At 48.9% G+C, this 21,795-nt stretch overlaps 1 protein-coding gene across 5 annotated transcripts in view; it reads right to left on the bottom strand.

Moving 5' to 3' along the window:
- Window positions 1-1,053: 1,053 nt before the first annotated feature.
- Window positions 1,054-21,795, bottom strand: part of fndc3a (fibronectin type III domain containing 3A) — a 406,018-nt gene continuing 385,276 nt past the window's right edge. For all 5 annotated transcript variants that reach the window (XM_072514248.1, XM_072514250.1, XM_072514247.1 and 2 more), the window contains one exon: window positions 1,054-3,822. In XM_072514248.1, coding sequence (XP_072370349.1) covers window positions 3,508-3,822 — 315 coding nt within the window. In that variant the 3' untranslated portion in view covers window positions 1,054-3,507. The remainder of the gene's footprint in view (window positions 3,823-21,795) is intronic.

Genomic DNA, 21,795 nt, shown 5'->3' on the forward strand with positions numbered 1-21,795 from the left:
GGCCTTAGTGCCACCTAAAAAACTGCAACTGTCCCCAGGCTTTTACACTTATTGGGCGAAATTCTCCGGTATCGGCGCGATTTCCGCCGACTGGCGCCCAAAACGGTGCAAATCAGTCGGGCATCGTGCCGCCCCAGAGGTGCGGAATGCTCCGCATCTTGGGGGGCCGAGCCCCAACCTTAAGGGGCTAGGCCCGTGCCGGATGAATTTCCGCCCCGCCAGCTGGCGGAAAAGGCCTTTGGTGGCCCGCCAGCTGGCGCGGAAATGACATCTCCGGGCGGCGCATGCGCGGGAGCGTTAGCGGCCGCTGACGGCATTCCCGCGCATGCGCAGTGGAGGGAGTCTCTTCCGCCTCTGCCATGGTGGAGACCGTGGCGAAGGAGGAAGGAAAAGAGTGCCCCCACGGCACAGGCCCGCCCGCAGATCGGTGGGCCCCGATCGCGGGCCAGGCCACCGTGGGGGCACCCCCCGGGGCCAGATCGCCCCGCGGCCCCCCCAGGACCCCGGAGCCCGCCCGCGTTGCCTTGTCCCGCCGGTAAGGTAGGTGGTTTAATCTACGCCGGCGGGACAGGCATTTTAGCAGCGGGACTTCAGCCCATTCGGGCCGGAGAATCGCGGGGGGGCCGCCAACCGGCGCGGCGCGATTCCCCGCCGAATATCCGGTGCCAGAGAATTCGGCAACCGGCGGGGGTGGGTTCACGCCAGCCCCCGGTGATTCTCCGACCCGGCGGGGGGTCGGAGAATGTCGCCCAAGATCTTCATGTCACTCAACTGGCACACTGCCACATCAGGATTGCTGGCTTTTTAAAAAAAGTTTGCAGCTTCACAAAGGCAAAGACATTTTGGCCCCCTATTCTTGGAACTATTTGTAAAAAAATATTTTGAAAGCCTCAACCCTTCAGGGAGAGCTAGCAGGATGTGAACAACGGTGGACATCCAGCTCAATTCCTGCAATTGAGCAGCTTAAAATTAAACAAGAGCTTAATGAAATCAAGTTGACGCCTTTAATTCCTAGGTCAATGGTCAGCTTACCAAAGAAACAGCAGACAGTGCAAAGAATCATGCATTTTTTATTGTGCATGGATTTTGTTTTATGTATTAACTATTGCGTTACAGTTTGGATTTAAAGATACATATTTAAGATTTAAACATGTTATGTCAGCTTTACATCATCAGTACTAAGTCTGACAAAATACAAGTGATATGTTGTATATTTGGAATGGTTCCAAAAGTTTCAATAGTTTTTGGAATGTACAATCAATGAGGTAACTGTGAAGCTTAGTTACATTTAAAACCATTGCCCCTCAATACAGAAAACTGCAATGAGAGGCTATGGAAAATACAATTCCGTTTATAAATGACTGATCATATGCAACTATCAAAAATAGGAATGGATTTGAATTTTGACTGTCAAAATAAATTCTTCCAGCTTTTCAACAACAAATTCAGGAGACCATTTTAAAATTGAGCCCACACTGGCAATGAAATTGTGCCATCAAAAATCAAAGATGCATACATTCTTTTACAGAATCCAGTTGGCCAATACACTTCACATATTTAAAAAAGATAGTGGTATGGCAGAAATCACCTATCATATTAGGTTGTGTGTGGGTCTATTGAAAAAGAATCCCACTGAAGCAAATCATTTCAGCAAAGTTCAGAACTGCAATTAAGGCTGTAGTTTTAAAGGGATTATATGTTAAGGACATTTGATTTTTGACTAAAATATAGCCAAAGGAAGCTTAGAAAGACAAATGGTGCCTCTGCCAATTTGTTTCAGTTTTTCGCTGGTTGCCAAACAGATCTGTTTAAAGAAAAAAACAAAACCATAAACATTTTAGCTGTTTTGGCAGGGGAAAGAATCAGTCAGAAAACACTCAGTGTTTGCAATCATCCAAACTGAGATGTACAGTACACTTTCTTTGGGTGATACTTGCTAACATTGAAGTGCAACACATTGCTCACACATTACTCAACTTAAAAAGAATGAGGGAAATGTAAACATCCTTTACAAAGCAAATAAGTTCCCTTTGAACAGAGTATGCGTTTAATTATCAAACTTTTATATTACCCATTCCCTCCTTCAAATAAAGTGGCACATAAGAAAAACAAAGTGATTTGCAGCACAACGTAACTGACAATATAAACTATGAAAAGTGTTAGTAAACTAGCATCTTATGACTATAATCGTAATAAATAAGAGACCAATTTCAGCATAATAAAATAGAATGAATTGTAATGAGTAAAATAATAATTGATGGGCAAGTGACATTCTAACATATCTAGTGAATATCAACAGAATCGATTCAGATGTAATGTGCAATTAAGAGGAACGTTTTTAAGGTACTAACAAGCATAATTATAAGATCAACAACAGGCCCCATCCAATGGTGCACCGCTCCAGAAGACAATTGTGGCGCACAACAACTGCAAAGTACTCAAACCAGCGTCTGGAATTCTTTCAAATATAAATCGACAATGCAGTATAGCCACTATTTTCTTTCTGGTGTCACTTGCGAAACAAAGCTTTGATGTCCTTGAGATGTTTGGTGCTATTAGTGTTCTTTTTATAAATGCATCAGTGGTGCACACTTCTGGATTAGGTTTTACCTCATATAGGCCTGTGAAATAATTGTTAAATTTGATATGCATTTAGCTGAATTCTTAATAGTGATTTTCAAATGTGAAGCATTTCTTTGCTTATAAAAAGCTGCTAAAATTAAAGTGCCTGAGATACAATCTGTGAAGCAGTGAATAAAAAGATCCATAACAACTCGTGTGGGGGACAGCATTGCATTAATTATGTAAGTTTGCAAACATTTTAGTTTGTTTCAGTGCTAGAAAGACCCTGGCACTGCAATATTCAACTGTATTACATTTTTATCCACACAATCATATTCTGTCATGCTTACTGGCAATTTAGTACAAAGTGGCCCTCTTCGATTTTTAGGCTACATTTTTAGAAGAGGTAGGAATTGCACAACTACTAAAGATTCAAAGTTTCACAGTTTGGGTTCACTACTTGCAACTGTTACGCATTTTACCTGACTTGCTACACAGAATTTAATACCCCCAATTTTTATTATTGCAGTATATTTAATAAACTGCACTAAGGTGCACCAATTTTCTCTTCCTTCCATGATCCCTCACTGTAAAGCTTTTTCAAGCTCTGATACAATGCTTTAATTTTACACATGCCATTTCAACACTCATAAAAGCTGCTTAAAGGGGTTGTTTGCAAAGTGCCACTGGACTTATCGAGATGTCACTTCTGGTACAAAACTGTTGGTATATCAACACATCGCTGATGGAATGCATTCTATACACGGTTAGCCTTTCCAGTAACAAGCATGAATTAAGGGAAGCAACAATAGCCGAGATGTTGGCAAAGGGCCCCTATGCATGACTGGATATCACCATCAGTTTAAAAGCATAATTAACCACAATAATTTGATATTACAACACAAGTAATACTTGGCAGAGAGACATTGAAATATGAAACTTTTCTTATTTGATAACAAAGTATTGAACAATGAAAGCAATCAAAATGGAGACTACAGCAAACAATGCAAGGATGAGGGCAGCACACTGCTCATCACTTAATGTCTGTGTTGACTTTGTGACTTCTGTTGTGTCTTTGCTGTTGTTGGCTGGTGTTTCATTCCTCTGAGAGTACAATATTACAGTAGCACTATAAGGGCCCATCAGATCGTGAAATCCTTGAGTGTCCTGGCACTGGCGAATGGCACACACTCGAAATCGATATTCACAGTTTAACTGGAGGTTTGAAACTTGGAATGTGGTTTCTGGACCTTTATAAATCTGAAAAAAAAACCACATGCACCTAAGTAAAATGATCAAACTATTACTGCCTTATCAATAGAATTAAGGAATTTAAAACATACACGTGAAACTGGCTGCACGGAAAAGATCCACTGGTCTATCCAGCTTTTTGCCTTTAATTGTGATGCCATGATAAATACACTCCCAATCCACCGAGCTGGGAGAGAAAGTTTTCTCCATGTAGTTCTTCTTTACTCAGCAGCAGGAAACAAGCAGAGTCTTTGTTGTTATTTGTATAAATGGATGCTTTGAGGTATTTCTCCATTCTGATCAGCCATGTCACTGTTCCATCACACAAAGTTGGAATGTCAGTTCATCATAAGATGCTACATAGTGTGGCTAAGAATCGATCAAACTCATTCATTGTCAGGCAATCCAGGGTGACAGGATGATGTGGGATTCAGACTTAGAACCATAAAGTTGGAAGACAGGAATCCTGGCATCTGTGCTTTGGATTTGTTTGAAAGCAATTCTGTGAAAATGTTCAGTGTTTATGATAATCTGCAACCTGATGCAATGAATCATTGGAATATTTAATGTCAAGTACACTGTATATAAAAATAAATTTATTTCCCCACCACCCCACTAATTGCTGGCCACAAACAGAGCTTTGAAGAAAGTGATGAACGGCTTCCATCTGGAGTAAAACTGGAGGCAAATTTAATTTTCTCCAGTCTCAGAAATTCTGCCAAGTCCCTTAACAATGCAGAGGCCCTAGACAGCAACAGGTCTTCCTTATCCCCTCTCAATAACTCTCCACTCATTCGATGATCCATGAGCAATGCTAGCACGAACAACAAAGGCAACACCAGGCATGCCTGTCTCGTGCCCTTGTACAGCTGGAAATACCAAGCTTACCGAGTCAGTCTGGACACTCGCAGTGGGAGCATTAAAAAAGAGTCTCATCCAGGAGATAAACGTTGGCCGAAATCCAAATGGTCCAAGAACCTCGAAGAGGTTCCCTCACTCCACCTGACTGAAAGCTTTCTCTGCATCCATGGAGATAACTTCAGGCACCTTCTCACGAGATGGGGACATGACCATGGCCAATATCAGGCCAGTCAAAGTGTGGCCTGATATTGGCCGACAACTGTCGGCCCTTAACAAATCCAGTCTGGTCCTCAGAAATCACCTCTGGCAAACAACCCTCCAGATGCTTCAGCAGAATATTAGCTAAACCTTTGCATCGGTATTTAGTAAAGAGATAGACCTATAAGACCCACACTCCACAGGATCGTTGCCCTTCTTCAGGATCAGGGATATCGATGCCTGCGCCAACGTGGCTGGCAGCACCCCCATGACAGAGAGTCATTGAACATCCCCAATAAATGTGGCATGAGTAATGCTGCCAAATTTGTAAAATTCTACCGGGAAACCATCAATCTGGGGGTGCCTTCCCCAATTGCATGGAACTGATACACTCCGTAACCTCCTCTAGCCCTGTCGCCTCACCCTCTCCATCATCAGGAAGTGCAGTCCATCCAAAAAATGTATCCCTCTCTGTCCCTCCTCCAGGTGCTCAGACATATACAGCCCCTAATAGAATGCCTCAAATGCACCATTAATTTTGTCCGGAGTCATCACCAGCCCACTCCCCTCATCCTTAACCTGGGCTATCTCTTGTGCGGCCACCTGTCACCTCAACTATTGAGCCAATAGACAGCTGGCCTCCTCCCCATACTCAAAATTTTACCCAATAGCACTATGGCAGAACCTAGATCACAGAGTGCTACCATTCAAGGCTCCTGCTAACCTCGTCAAGGATGGCAGTAAGTGATGCCCATATTGCACAAATGAATTAAAAATTGAAACAAACGGGTGGCACAAAGGCACTGCTGCCTCATGGCGCCAAGTACCCGGGTTCAATCCTGGCCCCGGGTCACTGTCAGTGTGGTGTTTGCACATTTTTCCAGTGTCTGTATGGGTCTCACCCCCACAACCCAAAGATGTGTAAGGTAGGTGGATAGACCACGCTAAATTGGCCTTTAATTGGAATTTTTAAAAAAAAATTAAAACAAACTAGTGATTCCTGTTCACAGATGCAGAACAGCACGATATTCACAACTTGTCACCCACTGGAAGAAAGCTTTCGCATCTCTCCCTTGAAAGACAAACATCATTCACAACACTTTCAAACCAAAGAAAATGTCAAGATTATCTGACCTATCTTTTGTTTGGGTTTTAGTTCTGAATCAACTTTCTGAGCAATGTAATGTCAATTATTGAACATAATCAACCACATATCATAGCTCTGTTTTTTCCACTGCCCATGCTATACATCATTTGTAATAGTTGGTAGGTGACTGCCAATCTACTTTATATCCAGTCACCATGATTGAAACTGGGTTTCAATGATGCCTTATACTGTTCTCTCTCTTAGTACATTTGATAACCTAAAATGGAAAATAGAAGTTAGAAACATTATGGGCAGAAGTTGCACTCTACAACTTCATGGCACTGCATGCCAGTGTCCCAATAGGTTGCACCATGATTCAAACTTCAAAAATACACTATGTCCCTCTGAAAAATACTTGTACATTTCAATAGTCGTATAACTTCACAAATTAAAAATCAGCATGGCAAAATTGCAAAAGTGCGTGGTATCTTTAAACAAACTGTATATATACAAATTCACAGCTCACTGGTTTTACTGTTCTACAGTACTAAAATAAAATTACAGCAAGATGTTTTCTATGAGGCACAGGAAAATGTTTATCTAAGATTCTGCATTTGAATAGATACAAAATAAACATATCAAACACAGTGTGAACATACTAGAAACAGTAGTAACCATGGCCTCAGTGTTTTCTCCTGCAGGAAATCAGGTTATCTTTTTAGATTGGAGTTGGTTTTACATCATTGGTGGTTTAGTCATTTTTCCAAGATTGGTACAAATATTAAACAAACACTAAATTTTAAACAAATGCAGCATTTTGAGAAATGTTTTGTTGCTGTCATCTCTTACAATATATATAATGATGTGCTTTTAGTTGCTAAGTGAATAAAAGATATTGCCACAAAGCAGGGTTCTTGATGTAGCTTGGGGTTCACACTCCATCCCACATTGTTTTGTAGGTCTGAGATCTGGGGCGAAATTCTCCGGAAACGGCGCGATGTCCGCCGACTGGCGCCCAAAACGGCGCCAATCAGACGGGCATCGCGCCGCCCCAAAGGTGCGGAATGCTCCGCATCTTTGAGGGCCGAACCCCAACATTGAGGGGCTAGGCCCGCGCCGGAGGAATTTCCGCCCCGCCAGCTGGCGGAAAAGGCCTTTGGTGCCCCGCCAGCTGGCACGGAAACGACATCTAGGGGCGGCGCATGCGCGGGAGCTGTCAGCGGCCGCTGACAGCATTCCCGCGCATGCGCAGTGGAGGGAGTCTCTTCCGCCTCCGCCATGGTGGAGACCGTGGCGGAGGCGGAAGGGAAAGAGTGCCCCCACGGCACTGGCCCGCCCGCGGATCGGTGGGCCCCGATCGCGGGCCAGGCCACAGTGGGGGCACCTCCCGGGGCCAGATCGCCCCGCGCCCCCCCCAGGACCCCGAAGCCCGCCCACGCCTTGTCCTGCCGGTAAGGTAGGTGATTTAATTTACGCCGGCGGGACAGGCAATTTATCGGCGGGACTTCGGCCCATCCGGGCCGGAGAATCGAGCGGGGGGGCCCGCCAACCGGCGCGGCGCGATTCCCGCCCCCGCCGAATCTCTGGTGCCAGAGACTTCGGCAACCGGCGGGGGCGGGATTCACGCCAGCCCCCGGCGATTCTCCGACCCGGCGGGGGGTCGGAGAATGTCGCCCAAGATCTTCCTGTCACTCAACTGGCACACTGCCACATCAGGATTGCTGGCTTTTTAAAAATAGTTTGCAGCTTCACAAAGGCAAAGACATTTTGGCCACTTCTGTATGGTAGCTGCTGGGAAATAAAATCACACATGGAGAAGCAGCAAGGAGTGACTGTGCATGGACAGATAAAGCAACTGTTGGCCACAATGAGAGATTCAATTTCAACTAATTTACAACGTTAGCTGAAACCAGGTCTGAAATCAGCCAATCCCATTTTGAAAGAACGACTACAGATATAGCATCTCGTCATTCCATTAATAATATTCCTTACAGGATCAACAACGTATGGTTATGTATTGGAGTTTTAGCATGCGGATAAACATTTAGATGTTGAGCTGTTAGCTATGGCTCAATAGAGGCACTTTTTCATAAGAACACAAGAACGAGGAGCAGGAGTAGACCATCTGGCCCTCGAGCCTGCTCCACCAAAGGTCATGGCTGATCTTTTGTGGACTCAGCTCCACTTTCCTGCACGGACACCATAACCCTTTATTCTTCAAAAAACTATCTATTTTTGTCTTGAAAACATTTAATGAAGGAGCCGCAACTGTTTCACTGGGCAGGGAATTCCATAGATTCAAAATCCTTGCGTGAAGAAGTTCCTCCTAAGCTCAGTCCCAAATCTACTTCCCCTTATTTTGAGGCTATGCCCCCTAGTTCTGCTTTCACCCATCAGTGGAAACAATCTCTCCACATAGATCCCATCTATTCCCTTCATAATTTTATGTTTCTATAAGATCCCCCCGCATCCTTCTAAATTCCAACGAGTATAGTCCCAGTCTACTCAACCTCTCCTTGTAATCCAACCCCCTCAACTCTGGGATTAACCTAGTGAATCTCCTCTGCACACCCTCCAGCACCAGTACGTCCTTTCTCAGGTAAGGAGACCAAAACTGAACACAATACTCCAGGTGATGCCTCACTAACTCCATATACAGCTGCAGCATAACCTCCCTAGTCCTAAACTCCATCCCTCTAGCAATGAAGGACAAAACTCCATTTGCCTCCCCCCCCCCCCCCCCCAATCAGAAGGTTGTGGGTTCAAATCCCACATCAGCGCATCATCCAGGTTAACACTCAATTATAGTACTGAGGAAGTCCTGCAATGCTGGGGATGTTGCTTTTTGGATGAGATGTTCATCAGAGACCCCACTTGCTCTTTCAAGTGGATGTGCCAATATTTTGAAGAATAACAGGAAAGTTCTCCCTGGGTATTCTGGCCAATATTTGTCTCTCAATCAACATCAATTTGCTGCTTGTGGAACCTTGCTATGGGCAATTAGCTGTCTTGTTTCCTACATTACAACAATGGCTGCACTTCAAAATCATCCCACATATATTTCCCATTTGTTACCATTAGCTGTAAAACTATTTTGGACAAAGTCACTATATGCACATTCTTCCTTTTATAGTCCTTAGAACACCTCAAAAGTGCAGTTCACACTGTAATACGCTGAAGGTCCAGTTGAGATGTGCACCTCTGAATAAGAGACATATCCCTATGGAGTCAATCTTAATAGTAAATATAATAAATATCTCTATTTAAACTGGTAAAACAACTAGAGAATGTAAAATATAGAATGTGGTTGCTATATTTTTGTTTGTTTGTTTAGTTGAATTATATAAGTCAAACTAGTTTAAAGTTGGATAGCATTAACACTAAAAATAGTATGAATGTATTAGTTTTGTTCATATTAAACAACTTTCATTTATATAGCAGTTTAACATAGCACAATGCTCAATGCACTTAAGATATGAATAAGGAAGTATCAAACAAAAACAAAAATTAACATTTAGTCACATATTAGGTCAGGTCAAAGAGCCAGGTTTTAAGGAGCGTCTTAAAATGATGGAGGCAGAGAGATTTAGGGAGTAAATTCCAGAACATGGGGATGAAGGGCTGGTTTAGCACAGTGGGCTATACAACTAGCTTGTAATGCAGAACAAGGCCAGCAGCGCGGGTTCAATTCCCGTACCGGCCTCCCCGAACAGGCGCCGGAATGTGGCGACTAGGGGCATTTCACAGTAACTTAATTGAAGCCTACTTGTGACAATAAGTGATTATTATTATGAAGATACTGCCACCAATGATGGGATGATGGAAATAGGAGGTGAAGAACTAGAGGAATGCAGAACTCTCAGAAGGTTGTGGGGTTGGAGAAGATAGGGAGTGGCTAGGTCATGGAAAGGTAATTTCATCGTCACTTCTACTGATATGAGCTTTTAAATCACAGAATCTTTACAGAGCAGGAGGCCATTGAGCACACTGGGTCTGCACTGTTCTCTAAAAGAGCATTTTTGGGACATAAAGATGAGAATTTTAACTTTGAGATATTGACAGACAAGGAGCCAACGTGGGTCAGCACATGCAGGGATGATGGATAAACAAGTTAACCCTCAGCCTGTTGGAAAAGCTGGCATTTAATGCTCATCCCTGGTTGCCCCAAGGAGGTGATGGATCTTTTGCTTGACGATTGCAGCCTGTGTGGTGAATGTGCTTCCATTGTTTAGTACAACAAAATATGTTGTAAAGTCAATTTGGAGGGCAGTCAAGAGTCAGCCATCTCAGTATGGATCTTGAATGATATATAGGCCAAATGGGTTAACTAAAATGACATTCCATAGAATCCCTACAGTGCAGGAGGCCATTTAGCCCATCGAGTCTGCACCAACCCTCTGAAAGAACATTCTACCTAGGTCCATTCCCCTCTCCTATCCCCGTATCCCCACATAACCTGTGTATCTTTGGACACTAAGGGGCAATTTAGCATGGCCAATCCACCCAACCTGCTAATCTTTGGGCACTGGATCAGTTGGGTTTTTAAACAACAACTTGATAATTTCATCGTCACTTCTACTGATATGAGCTTTTAAATCACAGAATCTTTACAGAGCAGGAGGCCATTGAGCACACTGGGTCTGCACTGTTCTCTAAAAGAGCATTTTACCTACTCCCACTCCCCTGCTCCATTCCCCTAACCTTGCATATTCTTTCTTTTCAGATAGCAATCTTTTTTTAAATGAATACCTCTATCAAATGATCACCCTCTCAGAAAGTTCATTCCTGGCACCTACCAACATCCGGGTGGTAAAAAAAATCCTCCTCACTTTTACTCCATTTTCCAATTATTTTGTATCTGTGCCCTCGAGTTCTCGATGCTCTGGAGTGGGAACAGTCTCAATTTACCCTGAATATACAGGATCTTGGATGCCTCTGTCAAGTCTCCTCTCAGTCCTCTTGTCCCCAAGGAAAACAATCCCAACATCTCCAATTCATTCTCATAGCTACAGTTCTTTACCCTTGGAATTATACTTGTGAATCTCCTCAGTATGCCAATGCTCCACATCCTTCCTCATGTGTGGTGCCCAGAATTGGATGCAGTAATCCAGATGAGGCCTAACTAGTGACTTATACAAGTTCAAAATGACATCCTTACTCTTGGACTCAATGCCCCCATTAATAATGCCTAAGATATTAAATGCTTTAATAACTTCTCTCTCAACATACCCTGCTGGGGTATGTTGAGAGAGTATGTTGATTCTCCGTCCTGGGACACGCAGGCTGTGTTCCCCGATGGGACTGAGAATCGGAAGCCAGGGCAAAAATCGGGATCGACGTCAGATGCCAACCTGAATGAGATTCTGAGACCCCGGACACAAGGCCCAGGCCATGCACCAGCAAGAGCATATAAATGAATACAAATGGGTCTTAATGACCCAATGGCATCCACTTAGCGGGCCCAGCGCCATATGCTCCGGCCCTTCGTGATTCCCCTACCCCTGCAGCCGGGAATCACGTGGGCGCGGATACTTGTGGGCTGCTCAGCTTGCTCCTGGCATGGTGAACCTCACGGTGGGCCAAGGGTGTAACCCCCCCCCTTCCCCTCCAGGGACCACTGTAACAGGGAGTACTCTCCCAGGGACCTCCATGGCCAAAGGGACCCCACCACTGAAGAGAGCCCTGCAATAGGGAGAACCTCCTGCCCCAGGGGACCTATGTAACTGGGAATCCTCCCCCCAGGGCCCCTTGTAATTGGTAAACACCCCCCCCCCCCCCCGGGAACCTGTAATTGGTAAACCTCCCCCCCCCAGGGACCACTATAATTGGGAATCCTCCCCCCCCCCCCCCCCCAGGGACCCCTGTAATTGGTAAACCTCTCCCCCCCCCCCCCGGGACCCCTGTAATTGGTAAACCTCCCACCCCCCCCCCCCCCCCACCACAGACCCCTGTAATTGGGAGCCCCCATCTCCCAGGGACACCTGTAATTGGTAAACCTCCCACCTCCCCCCCCCCCCCCCCCAGGGACCCCTGTAATTGGTAAACCTCTCCCCCCCGGGACCCCTGTAATTGGTAAACCTCCCACCCCCCCCCGGGACCCTTGTAATTGGAACACCCCCCCCACAGACCCCTGTAATTGGGAGCCCCCCTCCCCCAGGGACACCTGTAATTGGTAAACCTCTCCCCTCACCCCCCCCTCCCCAAGGACCCCAGTAAATGGTAATCCTCTCCCCCCCCCCCCCACCAGGGACCCCTGTAATTGGGAGCCCCCCCCCCCAGGGACCCTTGTAATTGGGAATCCTCCCCCCCCCCAGGGACCCCTGTAATTGGGAGCCCTCCCCCAGGGAGCCCTGTAATTGGTAAACCTCCCCCCCCAGGGACCCCTATAATTGGGAGCCCCTTCCCCCCCCCCCCCAGGGACCCCTATAATTGGGAGCCCCTTCCCCCCCAGGGACCCCTATAATTGGGAGCCCCCCCCAGGGACCCCTGTGATTGGGAGCCCCCCCCCCCGGGACCCCTATAATTGGGAGCCCACGCCACCAGTGAACCCAGTAATTGGTAAACCTCCCCACCCAGGGTCCCCTGTAATGGGGAAAACTCTCCCCCACCCAGGGTCCACTGCAATGGGGAAACTTCTCCCCCTGCCACCCAGGGGCCCCTGTAGAGAGGGAGAGAATCCGCTCCCAGGGACACCTGTAATAGAGAGACCCTGTAACCCCGGACCCCTGTAATAAGGAGAACCCTCAAGGGACCCCTGTAATGGGGAGAAATCCATGCCCCCCGGGACCTCTGTAATTGTCAGCCCCCCCCCCTGCGGAACCCTGTAATTGGTAAACCTCCCCCTCCCCCCCACCCCCAGGGACCTCTGTAATTGGGAATCCCCCCCCCGGGACCCCTGTAATTAGGAGCCCCCCCCCCCCCCCCCAGGGACCCCTGTAATTGGCAGCCCCCACCCCAGGGAATCCGGAAATTGGTAAACCTCCCCCTCCCCCCACCCAGGGACCTCTGTAATTGGTAAACCTCCCCCCCCACCCAGGGTCCCCTGTAATGGGGAAACCTCTCCCCCACCCAGGGTCCACTGCAATGGGGAAACCTCTCCCCCACCCAGGGTCCACTGCAATGGGGAAACCTCTCCCCCCGCCACCCAGGGGCCCCTGTAGAGAGGGAGAGAATCCCCTCCCATGTACCTGGTAATAGAGAGACCCTGTAACCCCGGACCCCTGTAATGGGGAGAACCCTCAAGGGACCCCTGTAATAGGGAGAAATCCATGCCCCCCGGGACCTCTGTAATTGGCAGCCCCCCCCCCCCCCCAGGGAACCCTGTAATTGGCAAATCTCCCCCCCCCCAGGGACCTCTGTAATTGGGAATCCTCCCCCCCCCCCGCAGGGACCCCTGTAATTAGGAGCCCCCCCCCAGGGACCCCTGTAATTGGTAAACCTCTCCCCCCCGGGACCCCTGTAATTGGTAAATCTCCCACCCCCCCCCCCCGGGACCCTTGTAATTGGAACACCCCCCCACAGACCCCTGTAATTGGGAGCCCCCCTCCCCCAGGGACACCTGTAATTGGTAAACCTCTCCCCTCACCCCCCCCTCCCCAAGGACCCCAGTAAATGGTAATCCTCTCCCCCCCCCCCCCACCAGGGACCCCTGTAATTGGGAGCCCCCCCCCAGGGACCCCTGTGATTGGTAAACCTCCCCCCCCCCCCAGGGACCCTTGTAATTGGGAATCCTCCCCCCCCCCCCCAGGGACCCCTGTAATTGGGAGCCCTCCCCCAGGGAGCCCTGTAATTGGGAGCCTTCCCCCCCAGGGACCCCTATAATTGGGAGCCCCTTCCCCCCCCCCCAGGGACCCCTATAATTGGGAGCCCCTTCCCCCCCAGGGACCCCTATAATTGGGAGCCCCCCCCCCAGGGACCCCTGTGATTGGGAGCCCCCCCCCGGGACCCCTGTAATTGGGAGCCCACGCCACCAGGGAACCCAGTAATTGGTAAACCTCCCCCACCCAGGGTCCCCTGTAATGGGGAAAACTCTCCCCCACCCAGGGTCCACTGCAATGGGGAAACTTCTTCCCCTGCCACCCAGGGGCCCCTGTAGAGAGGGAGAGAATCCGCTCCCAGGGACCCCTGTAATAGAGAGACCCTGTAACCCCGGACCCCTGTAATAAGGAGAACCCTCAAGGGACCCCTGTAATGGGGAGAAATCCATGCCCCCCGGGACCTCTGTAATTGTCAGCCCCCCCCCTGCGGAACCCTGTAATTGGTAAACCTCCCCCTCCCCCCCCACCCCCAGGGACCTATGTAATTGGGAATCCCCCCCCCGGGACCCCTGTAATTGGCAGCCCCCACCCCAGGGAATCCGGAAATTGGTAAACCTCCCCCTCCCCCCACCCAGGGACCTCTGTAATTGGTAAACCTCCCCCCCCACCCAGGGTCCCCTGTAATGGGGAAACCTCTCCCCCACCCAGGGTCCACTGCAATGGGGAAACCTCTCCCCCACCCAGGGTCCACTGCAATGGGGAAACCTCTCCCCCCGCCACCCAGGGGCCCCTGTAGAGAGGGAGAGAATCCCCTCCCATGTACCTGGTAATAGAGAGACCCTGTAACCCCGGACCCCTGTAATGGGGAGAACCCTCAAGGGACCCCTGTAATAGGGAGAAATCCATGCCCCCCGGGACCTCTGTAATTGGCAGCCCCCCCCCCCCAGGGAACCCTGTAATTGGCAAATCTCCCCCCCCCCAGGGACCTCTGTAATTGGGAATCCTCCCCCCCCCCCCGCAGGGACCCCTGTAATTAGGAGCCCCCCCCCAGGGACCCCTGTAATTGGCAGCCCACCCCCCCAGGGAACCCTGTAATTGGTAAACCTCCCCCTTCCCCCCCCAGGGGACGCCTGTAATTGGGAATCCTCTCTTCCGCCCCCCCCCCCCCCCCCCCCCCCCAGGGACCCCTGTAATTGGCAGCCCCCCCCCAGGGAACCCTGTAATTGGTAAACCTCCCCCCCCCGGGACCCCTGTAATTGGTAAACCTCCCCCCCATCCAGGGTCCCCTGTAATGAGGAAACCTCTCCCCCACCCAGGGTCCACTGCAATGGGGAAGCCTCTCCCCCTGCCACCCAGGGGCCCCTGTAGAGAGGGAGAGAATCCGCTCCCAGGGACCCCTGTAATAGAGTGACCCTGTAACCCCGGACCCCTGTAATAGGGAGAACCCTCAAGGGACCCCTGTAATAGGGAGAAATCCATGCTCCCCGGGACCTCTGTAATTGGGAGACCTCCCCCCACCCCCACTACCCCTGTAATAGGAAAAATCGCCCCCAGAGACCCTTGTAATAGAGACAACCCCCCCCCCCCCACACCCCAGGGACCCCTGTAATTGGGAGACCTTCCCCCCCATCCCCCTCCAGGGACCGCTGTAATAGGGAGGCCCCCCCAGGGACCCCTGTCGGACCGGCAAATTATGGCTGTAGAAAGTTATCCTGAAAACATCCCAGAACTCTCGCCTCACTTGCCCCCTTGCACTATTTTTATTCCAATCTATGTTTGGATAATTGAAGTTCCCCGTTATAATTCTATAATTAACTCTATAATTACTTTGCAAATTCATTTCTCCACATCCTTACCACTAGTTGGTGGTCTATATACTACACCGATCAATGTTATTGCAATCTTTTCTTTCCTTACCTCTAGCTAGAGAGATTCTGCCCTTGACCCCTCTGGAACATCCTCGCTCTCTAGTATTGTATTGCAATCTATAGTCAATACTGTCATTCCCCCCCTCCCTTGTCTTCCTTTCCTGTCTCTTCTAATACCCTGCACCTAGGAATATTTAACACCCTGTTCTGCCCTACACTGAGCCAGGTCTCTGTTATAGCAATATCACAATTCCATTTGTTAACATGTACCTGTAGTTCACCAACCTTATTAAGCATACTTTGTGCATTCTGATACATGCACATTAACCCTAATTTAGGCTTTATGATGTTTCCACTACTCTGACCCCATCTAATGGCTTACTATTGCCTACTCTAGTTCAATAAAACACTCCCACGCTTTCTATTTACCCGCTGATAGATTCTCCTTAACAGTTAATATTTTTTTGCTTCCCACTGCCAAGTTTTTCTCCTCCCCACTCTGAATTTCCCTCAATGTTCCCACCCCCCAAACAAACACACCCCAACAGCACTAGCAAGCCTGCGAGGACATTGGTTTCAGTCTTGTTAAGGTGTAACCCTTGTACAGGTCCCACTTGTCCCAGAACTTCTCCCAATGCCTCAGAAATCTAAAGTCCTCCCTCCTACTCAATTCTCCAGGCAGCAAGGTAGCACAGTGGTTAGCACTGTTTCTTCACAGTGCCGGGGTCCTGGGTTCGATTCCCGGCTTGGGTCACTGTCTGTGTGGAGTCTGCACGTTCTCCCCGTGTCTGCGTGCGTTTCCTCCGGGTGCTCCAGTTTCCACTCAAGTCTTGAAAGACATGCTGTTAGGTAATTTGGATATTCTGAATTCTCCCTCAGTGTATCCGAACAGGCGCTGGAGTGTGGTGACTAGGTGATTTTCACAGTAACTTCATTGCATTGTTAATATAAGCCTACTTTTGACAATAATAAAGATTATGTTAAACTGCTAAATCTTCCTATTCTTTTAAAAAATATATATTTTATTCCACACACATTCAATTACCAAATATAAACATGATTCAAACAATCTGTCAATTTTACCCTTTTACTCCCCTAAACTACCCCAAATATCTATGACCCCCAACCCCCCGTCCCCACCAATTGACGACAAATGAGCCTTTCCCTGGCTGCTTTATGGGTTCTCTCCCTCCAAATTCTGCTGCTTTATGTTGAAGTGTGAATAAACGTTACTCCTGAGTTTGCTGTGAGTCACTTAAAAAATCTCAGCCTATTTCAAAATAAAACACCTCTTTTTAGAGACAGATGGGAGAAAAAAAGTTCAGTTTTGCCTCCCTTTCCTGAACCTAACAGTAGGTATACGCCAAATTGGATACAGGTTCCCAGAAGCAGCAATAAGATAAACAACCAGCTACATTACCAGTAATGTCAGTTGAAGGATAAACATTGGCCAGGATACAAGGAATTCCTTCCTCGACATTGAATATTGAAATGGGATCCTTAACATTAATTTCAACAGTCAAAACAACATCTTATGGAAAAGACAGTATCTGTTAATGCAGTACACCTTCAGTACGATATTCCACTGGAATGGGACTTGAACACGTGACCTTCTGATTCCTGAGGTGTGTCGTGTTAGGTACACTGGTCTAACACTGGCTGCAACTGACTGCAGCTGAGATCAGAAAGATACTCCAGACCTTGAAGTTAGTTCAATCAGGTTTACTGAACTAATAGCACAGTTAGCGCAGTTCTCTGTGAGTTCGACTCTCTGCTAACTTAAGTGTGGTTACTCTGTTTGACTGAACCAGACTAGCTCTTAGCCACATGGTGGAGGTGTGAGATTGTAACAACACCCTTGACTGACTCTCTAGATGTTCATCAGTGGAAAGAGGCGGAGTGTGAGCGCCTCGTGTCTTTTATAGTCAGATCCCACCCCTGAGTGTCCTGCCTGCTTATTGGTCATGTCCTGTTCTCTGTGTCTATTAGCTGCTTGTCTGTATATCATTATGTGTGTGTTTGCATATCATGACATCTCTCCTTTTTTAATGTTTGGATGACATATGTGAACGTATTTACAAGAATAGGCCAATATTAACACATATACATGTAGTGGATGTGAACACATGTACATGTGAAAACAGCTGTCCAATGCAAGAACACAGAACATAGCAAACAGAACAAATGTTCAAAAGTCCAGCCTCTGTGGCTTGCGTCTGATCCTGGTCGACTGCTGGAGAGATGGTGGTGGGGACGACAGCGCCTTGATGGGTGGGATTGAAGACTGACTGGTGGCCTCGTGAGTCGAGGTATCAGGAGGTGGCAAAACAACAGAAGGAAACGGAGAAGAATGTGGTTGCGGGCAGGCAACTTTGCGCAGTGCCCGTCTGTTTCGTCGCGCAACAGAACCATCAGCCAGATGCACAACATACTGCCGGGGGCAGCCTGTCGAACAACGACAGCTGGAGCTGACCAGCCTCCATCAGGGATCTTGACCCGAACAGTGTCTGCCGGGGATAACACGGGCAAATCGGTGGCATGAGCATCATAGCCCTGTTTTTGCCAGTCTCGGAGTTGCTGCACCTTCTGCAGCACCGGGAGGTGATCCAGGTTGGGCACGTGTATGGCTGGAAGTGTCGTTCACAGGTCCCTGTTCATCAGCAGTTGAGCCGGCGACATGCCAGTGGACAGTGGGGTTGCCCTTTACGCAAGCAGCGCAAGGTGAATGTCAGACGCAGAATCCGCGGCCTTGCAGATGAGCTGCTTCAGTGTGTGTACCCCTTTCTCAACTTTTCCCTTTGACTGCGGATAGTGTGGGCTGGAAGTGACGTGTTTGAACTGATATGACTGGGCAAACAGAGACCATTCATGGCTGCTGAAGCACGGGCCATTGTCACTCATGACAGTGAGTGGGATACCATGCCTGGGGAACGTCTCCTTACAGTCCTTGATAATGGCCCGAGATGTGAGGTCTGAGAGCTTCACGACTTCAGGGTAATTGGAAAAGTAATAAATGATTAACACGTAATCACGACCATTTGCATGAAAGAGGTCGATGCCAACCTTGGACCACGGAGAGGTTTCGATTTCATACTGCTGAAGTGTCTCCTTACTCTGCGCTGGCTGGGAGCGATGACAGGTCGCACAGTTAAGGACCATGTTCACGATGTCCTGGCTGATCCCGGGCCAGTAGACAGCCTGCCTGGCTCTGCGTCTGCACTTTTCCACACACAGGTGGCCCTCATGGATTTTGGGGAGGATACCATCACCCCGTCAGGTCGTCCTTTACATTGAAAAATTGAGGGCACTGCCCTTTTTGCCAGCATAACACGCTGCGAGAGGGGGTCTTCGGATGTCTCCTCACGGATACGAATCACCTTCTCATCAGATGCCGGGAGAGTGCTGGCACACAGCTGCACCTGTGACTCAACCTGTGACTCAATTTGCCGGATGACGTTCAGTGGTTCACTAGGCACGGTGATGGAGCGGGACAGTGTATTGGCAATGATGAGCTCCTTGCCAGGCGTGTAGACCAGGTCAAAGTCGTACCTTGTGGATAATGTGGACCAGGGGCCTGTGATCCATCTCGACTGTGAATGTCGGCAGGCCGTAGACATAGTCGTGAAACTTGAAAATGCCAGTGAGAAGGCCCAGGCCTTCGGTTTGTGCATACCGTTGTTTGGTGGGTGTCATTGCACTTGATGCGTAGGCAACCGGTGCCCAGGATGAAGTGTCATCATGCTGCAGCTGGACCGCACCGATGCCATCCTGGTTCGCATCTGTTGAGATTTTCATTTCCCTGTCTGGGTCGAAAAATGCCAATATGGGTGCAGTGGTGAGCTTGGCTTTCAGCTCCAACCACTCTGCCTGATGGGCCGCCTTCCACTCGAAGGCAGTGGACTTCTTCACTAGGTTTCGTAGGGCCGTGGTGTGTGAGGCCATGTTTGTGATGAACTTGCCCAGAAAATTAACCATGCCCAGGAAGCGCAGTACCGCCTTCTTGTCTTCCAGGACCTTCATGGCTGCGATGGTCTTGACCTTGTCTGTGTCGGGGCACACGCCCTGCTGAGAGATCTGGTTGCCTAAGAACTTGGGTGTCGACATGCCAAAGCAATGTTTGGCCCTGTTCAGCTTCAGGTCATTGGCGTGGACACGGCGGAATACCTGCTGGAGATGGGAAATATGCTCCTCAGGGGTCGTGGACCATATGACGACGTCGTCCACGTACACACGAACCCCTTCGATGCCCTCCATCATCCACTCCATGATGCGATGAAATATCTCCGATGCCGAGACGATGCCGAACGGCATACGGTTATAGCAGTATCTGCAAACGGTGTGTTGAAGGTGCAGAGACTTCTGCTGGACTCATCCAACTGTATTTGCCAGAATCCATGTGATGCATTTAACTTCGTGAAAAACATGCATGTGCCATCTCACTGGTGAGTTCCTCCCGCTTCGGGATGGGGTAGTGTTCACGCATTATATTCTGGTTGAGATCCTTGGGATCAATGCAGATGCGCAGGTCTCCAGAGGTTTTTTTTAAACCACCACCATCGAGTTGACCCAGTCAGTCGGTTCGGTTACCCTCGAAATGATCCCCTGCTGCTGCAGCTCCTTGAGCTGTTCCTTCAGGCGGTCCTTCGGAGGAGCCGGGACCCGGCGTGGTGCATGGACCACTGGCTTGGCATCAGGTTGCAGTAGGATCTTGTACCGATATGGTAGAGTGCCCATCCCGTCAAACACATCGAGATACTGAGCGAGGATGTCATCAATGCCAGCTTGAAGATCCACGTTGGAGGATGTCGTTGAATAAACCCGCTGCACCAGGTTTAGCTTTTTGCAGGCATGCGCGCCCAGTAGGGATGCCCTGTCCGGCTTGACAATTTCAAACCTTAGCTGTGCATGGGTACTCCGGTTGGAGACGAGTTGATGGCAGGACCCCAGTGCCGTGATGGCATTACCATCATAGTCCAGGTGCTGGCAGGCTTCTTGATGTGTTTGAAGGCTGCCTGTGAGAGGAGGTTGGCAGAAGTACCTGTGTCCAGCTTGAACTGGATGGAGCAGCGGTTGACCTGCATCACCGCACGCCATTCGTCTTCCGAATCCACAGCGAGGATGGACTGAATGCGAGATGACTTAGGTGTGGCATGTTTACGTGTGGTAATGATGCCCACTCTGTAGGCGGACTCCAGGCATTCGTCCTCTGGATCCATTGTACTGCCAGGATCAGAATCCTTTAATCGTCGTTGCACATTCTGAACGCGCTGTTGTCGGAATTGGGAGCGCTGGCCTCTGACTGGTGGCGCAGACCAGCACAAGGCTGCATAGTGTCCAGGCTTCCCGCAGTTTAAATATTGCCTGCCTCTTGCAGGGCAGTGTCCTTTTAAGTGGGCGTTGCCACAATTCGGGCACGCCATGACGTCGGCATCGTGATGCGGTGTACATCGGCACACATGCGCAGTGCGGTCGGCAGCCATCTGCACCTGCGCAGTGTGGGTGTCGGTGGCTTCTTTATCCCGTTCGCATCGCGCATGCGTGGGGCTCTGGGAAAAACACGCGAGATGGCCGCTGTCTTCAATGCTGAGGCGCTGCATCCGGGAGATGGCCTGCACACTCACGGCCTCGTGGGAGGCAAATTTCTCATTTTCAGCCGATTTGTATTGGGAATACCGATTTTTTGCGTGCTCATGCACTGTACATGTTTCAATCGCAACTGGCAGGGTCATATGCTTGATTTTTAAGAGCTGCTCTCTCAGAGGATCAGAGTGAACTCCAAACACGATTTGGTCTCTGATCATGGAGTCAGCAATATCACCAAAGCTGCAGGACAGCGCTAGCAGGCGGAGGCTCGTTAAGAAGGCATTGAAAGATTCATCTTTACCTTGAAGACGTTGTTTGAATATGTAGCGCTCGAAGATTTCATTGGTGTCCACTTCACAGTGACTATCGAACTTGTCCAGGATGGTCTGAAACTTTGTCTTGTCCTGGCCTTCGGTGAAGTTAAACGAGTTGAAGAGTTCGATGGCTTGATCACCCGCTGCTGGGAGGAGAAACGCAATCTTTCTTGCATCAGCCACACCTTCGAGGTCTGAGGCTACGATGTACAGCAGAAACTTTTGCTTGAATGCCCGCCAGTTGGCACTGAGATTGCCGGAGGTCCTGAGCTGGTGAGGAGCCTGAATCTTCTCCATGGTGCCGGGATACATTT

Source organism: Scyliorhinus torazame, chromosome 8, assembly GCF_047496885.1.
Source record: "Scyliorhinus torazame isolate Kashiwa2021f chromosome 8, sScyTor2.1, whole genome shotgun sequence".
NCBI classification, from domain to species: domain Eukaryota; kingdom Metazoa; phylum Chordata; class Chondrichthyes; order Carcharhiniformes; family Scyliorhinidae; genus Scyliorhinus; species Scyliorhinus torazame.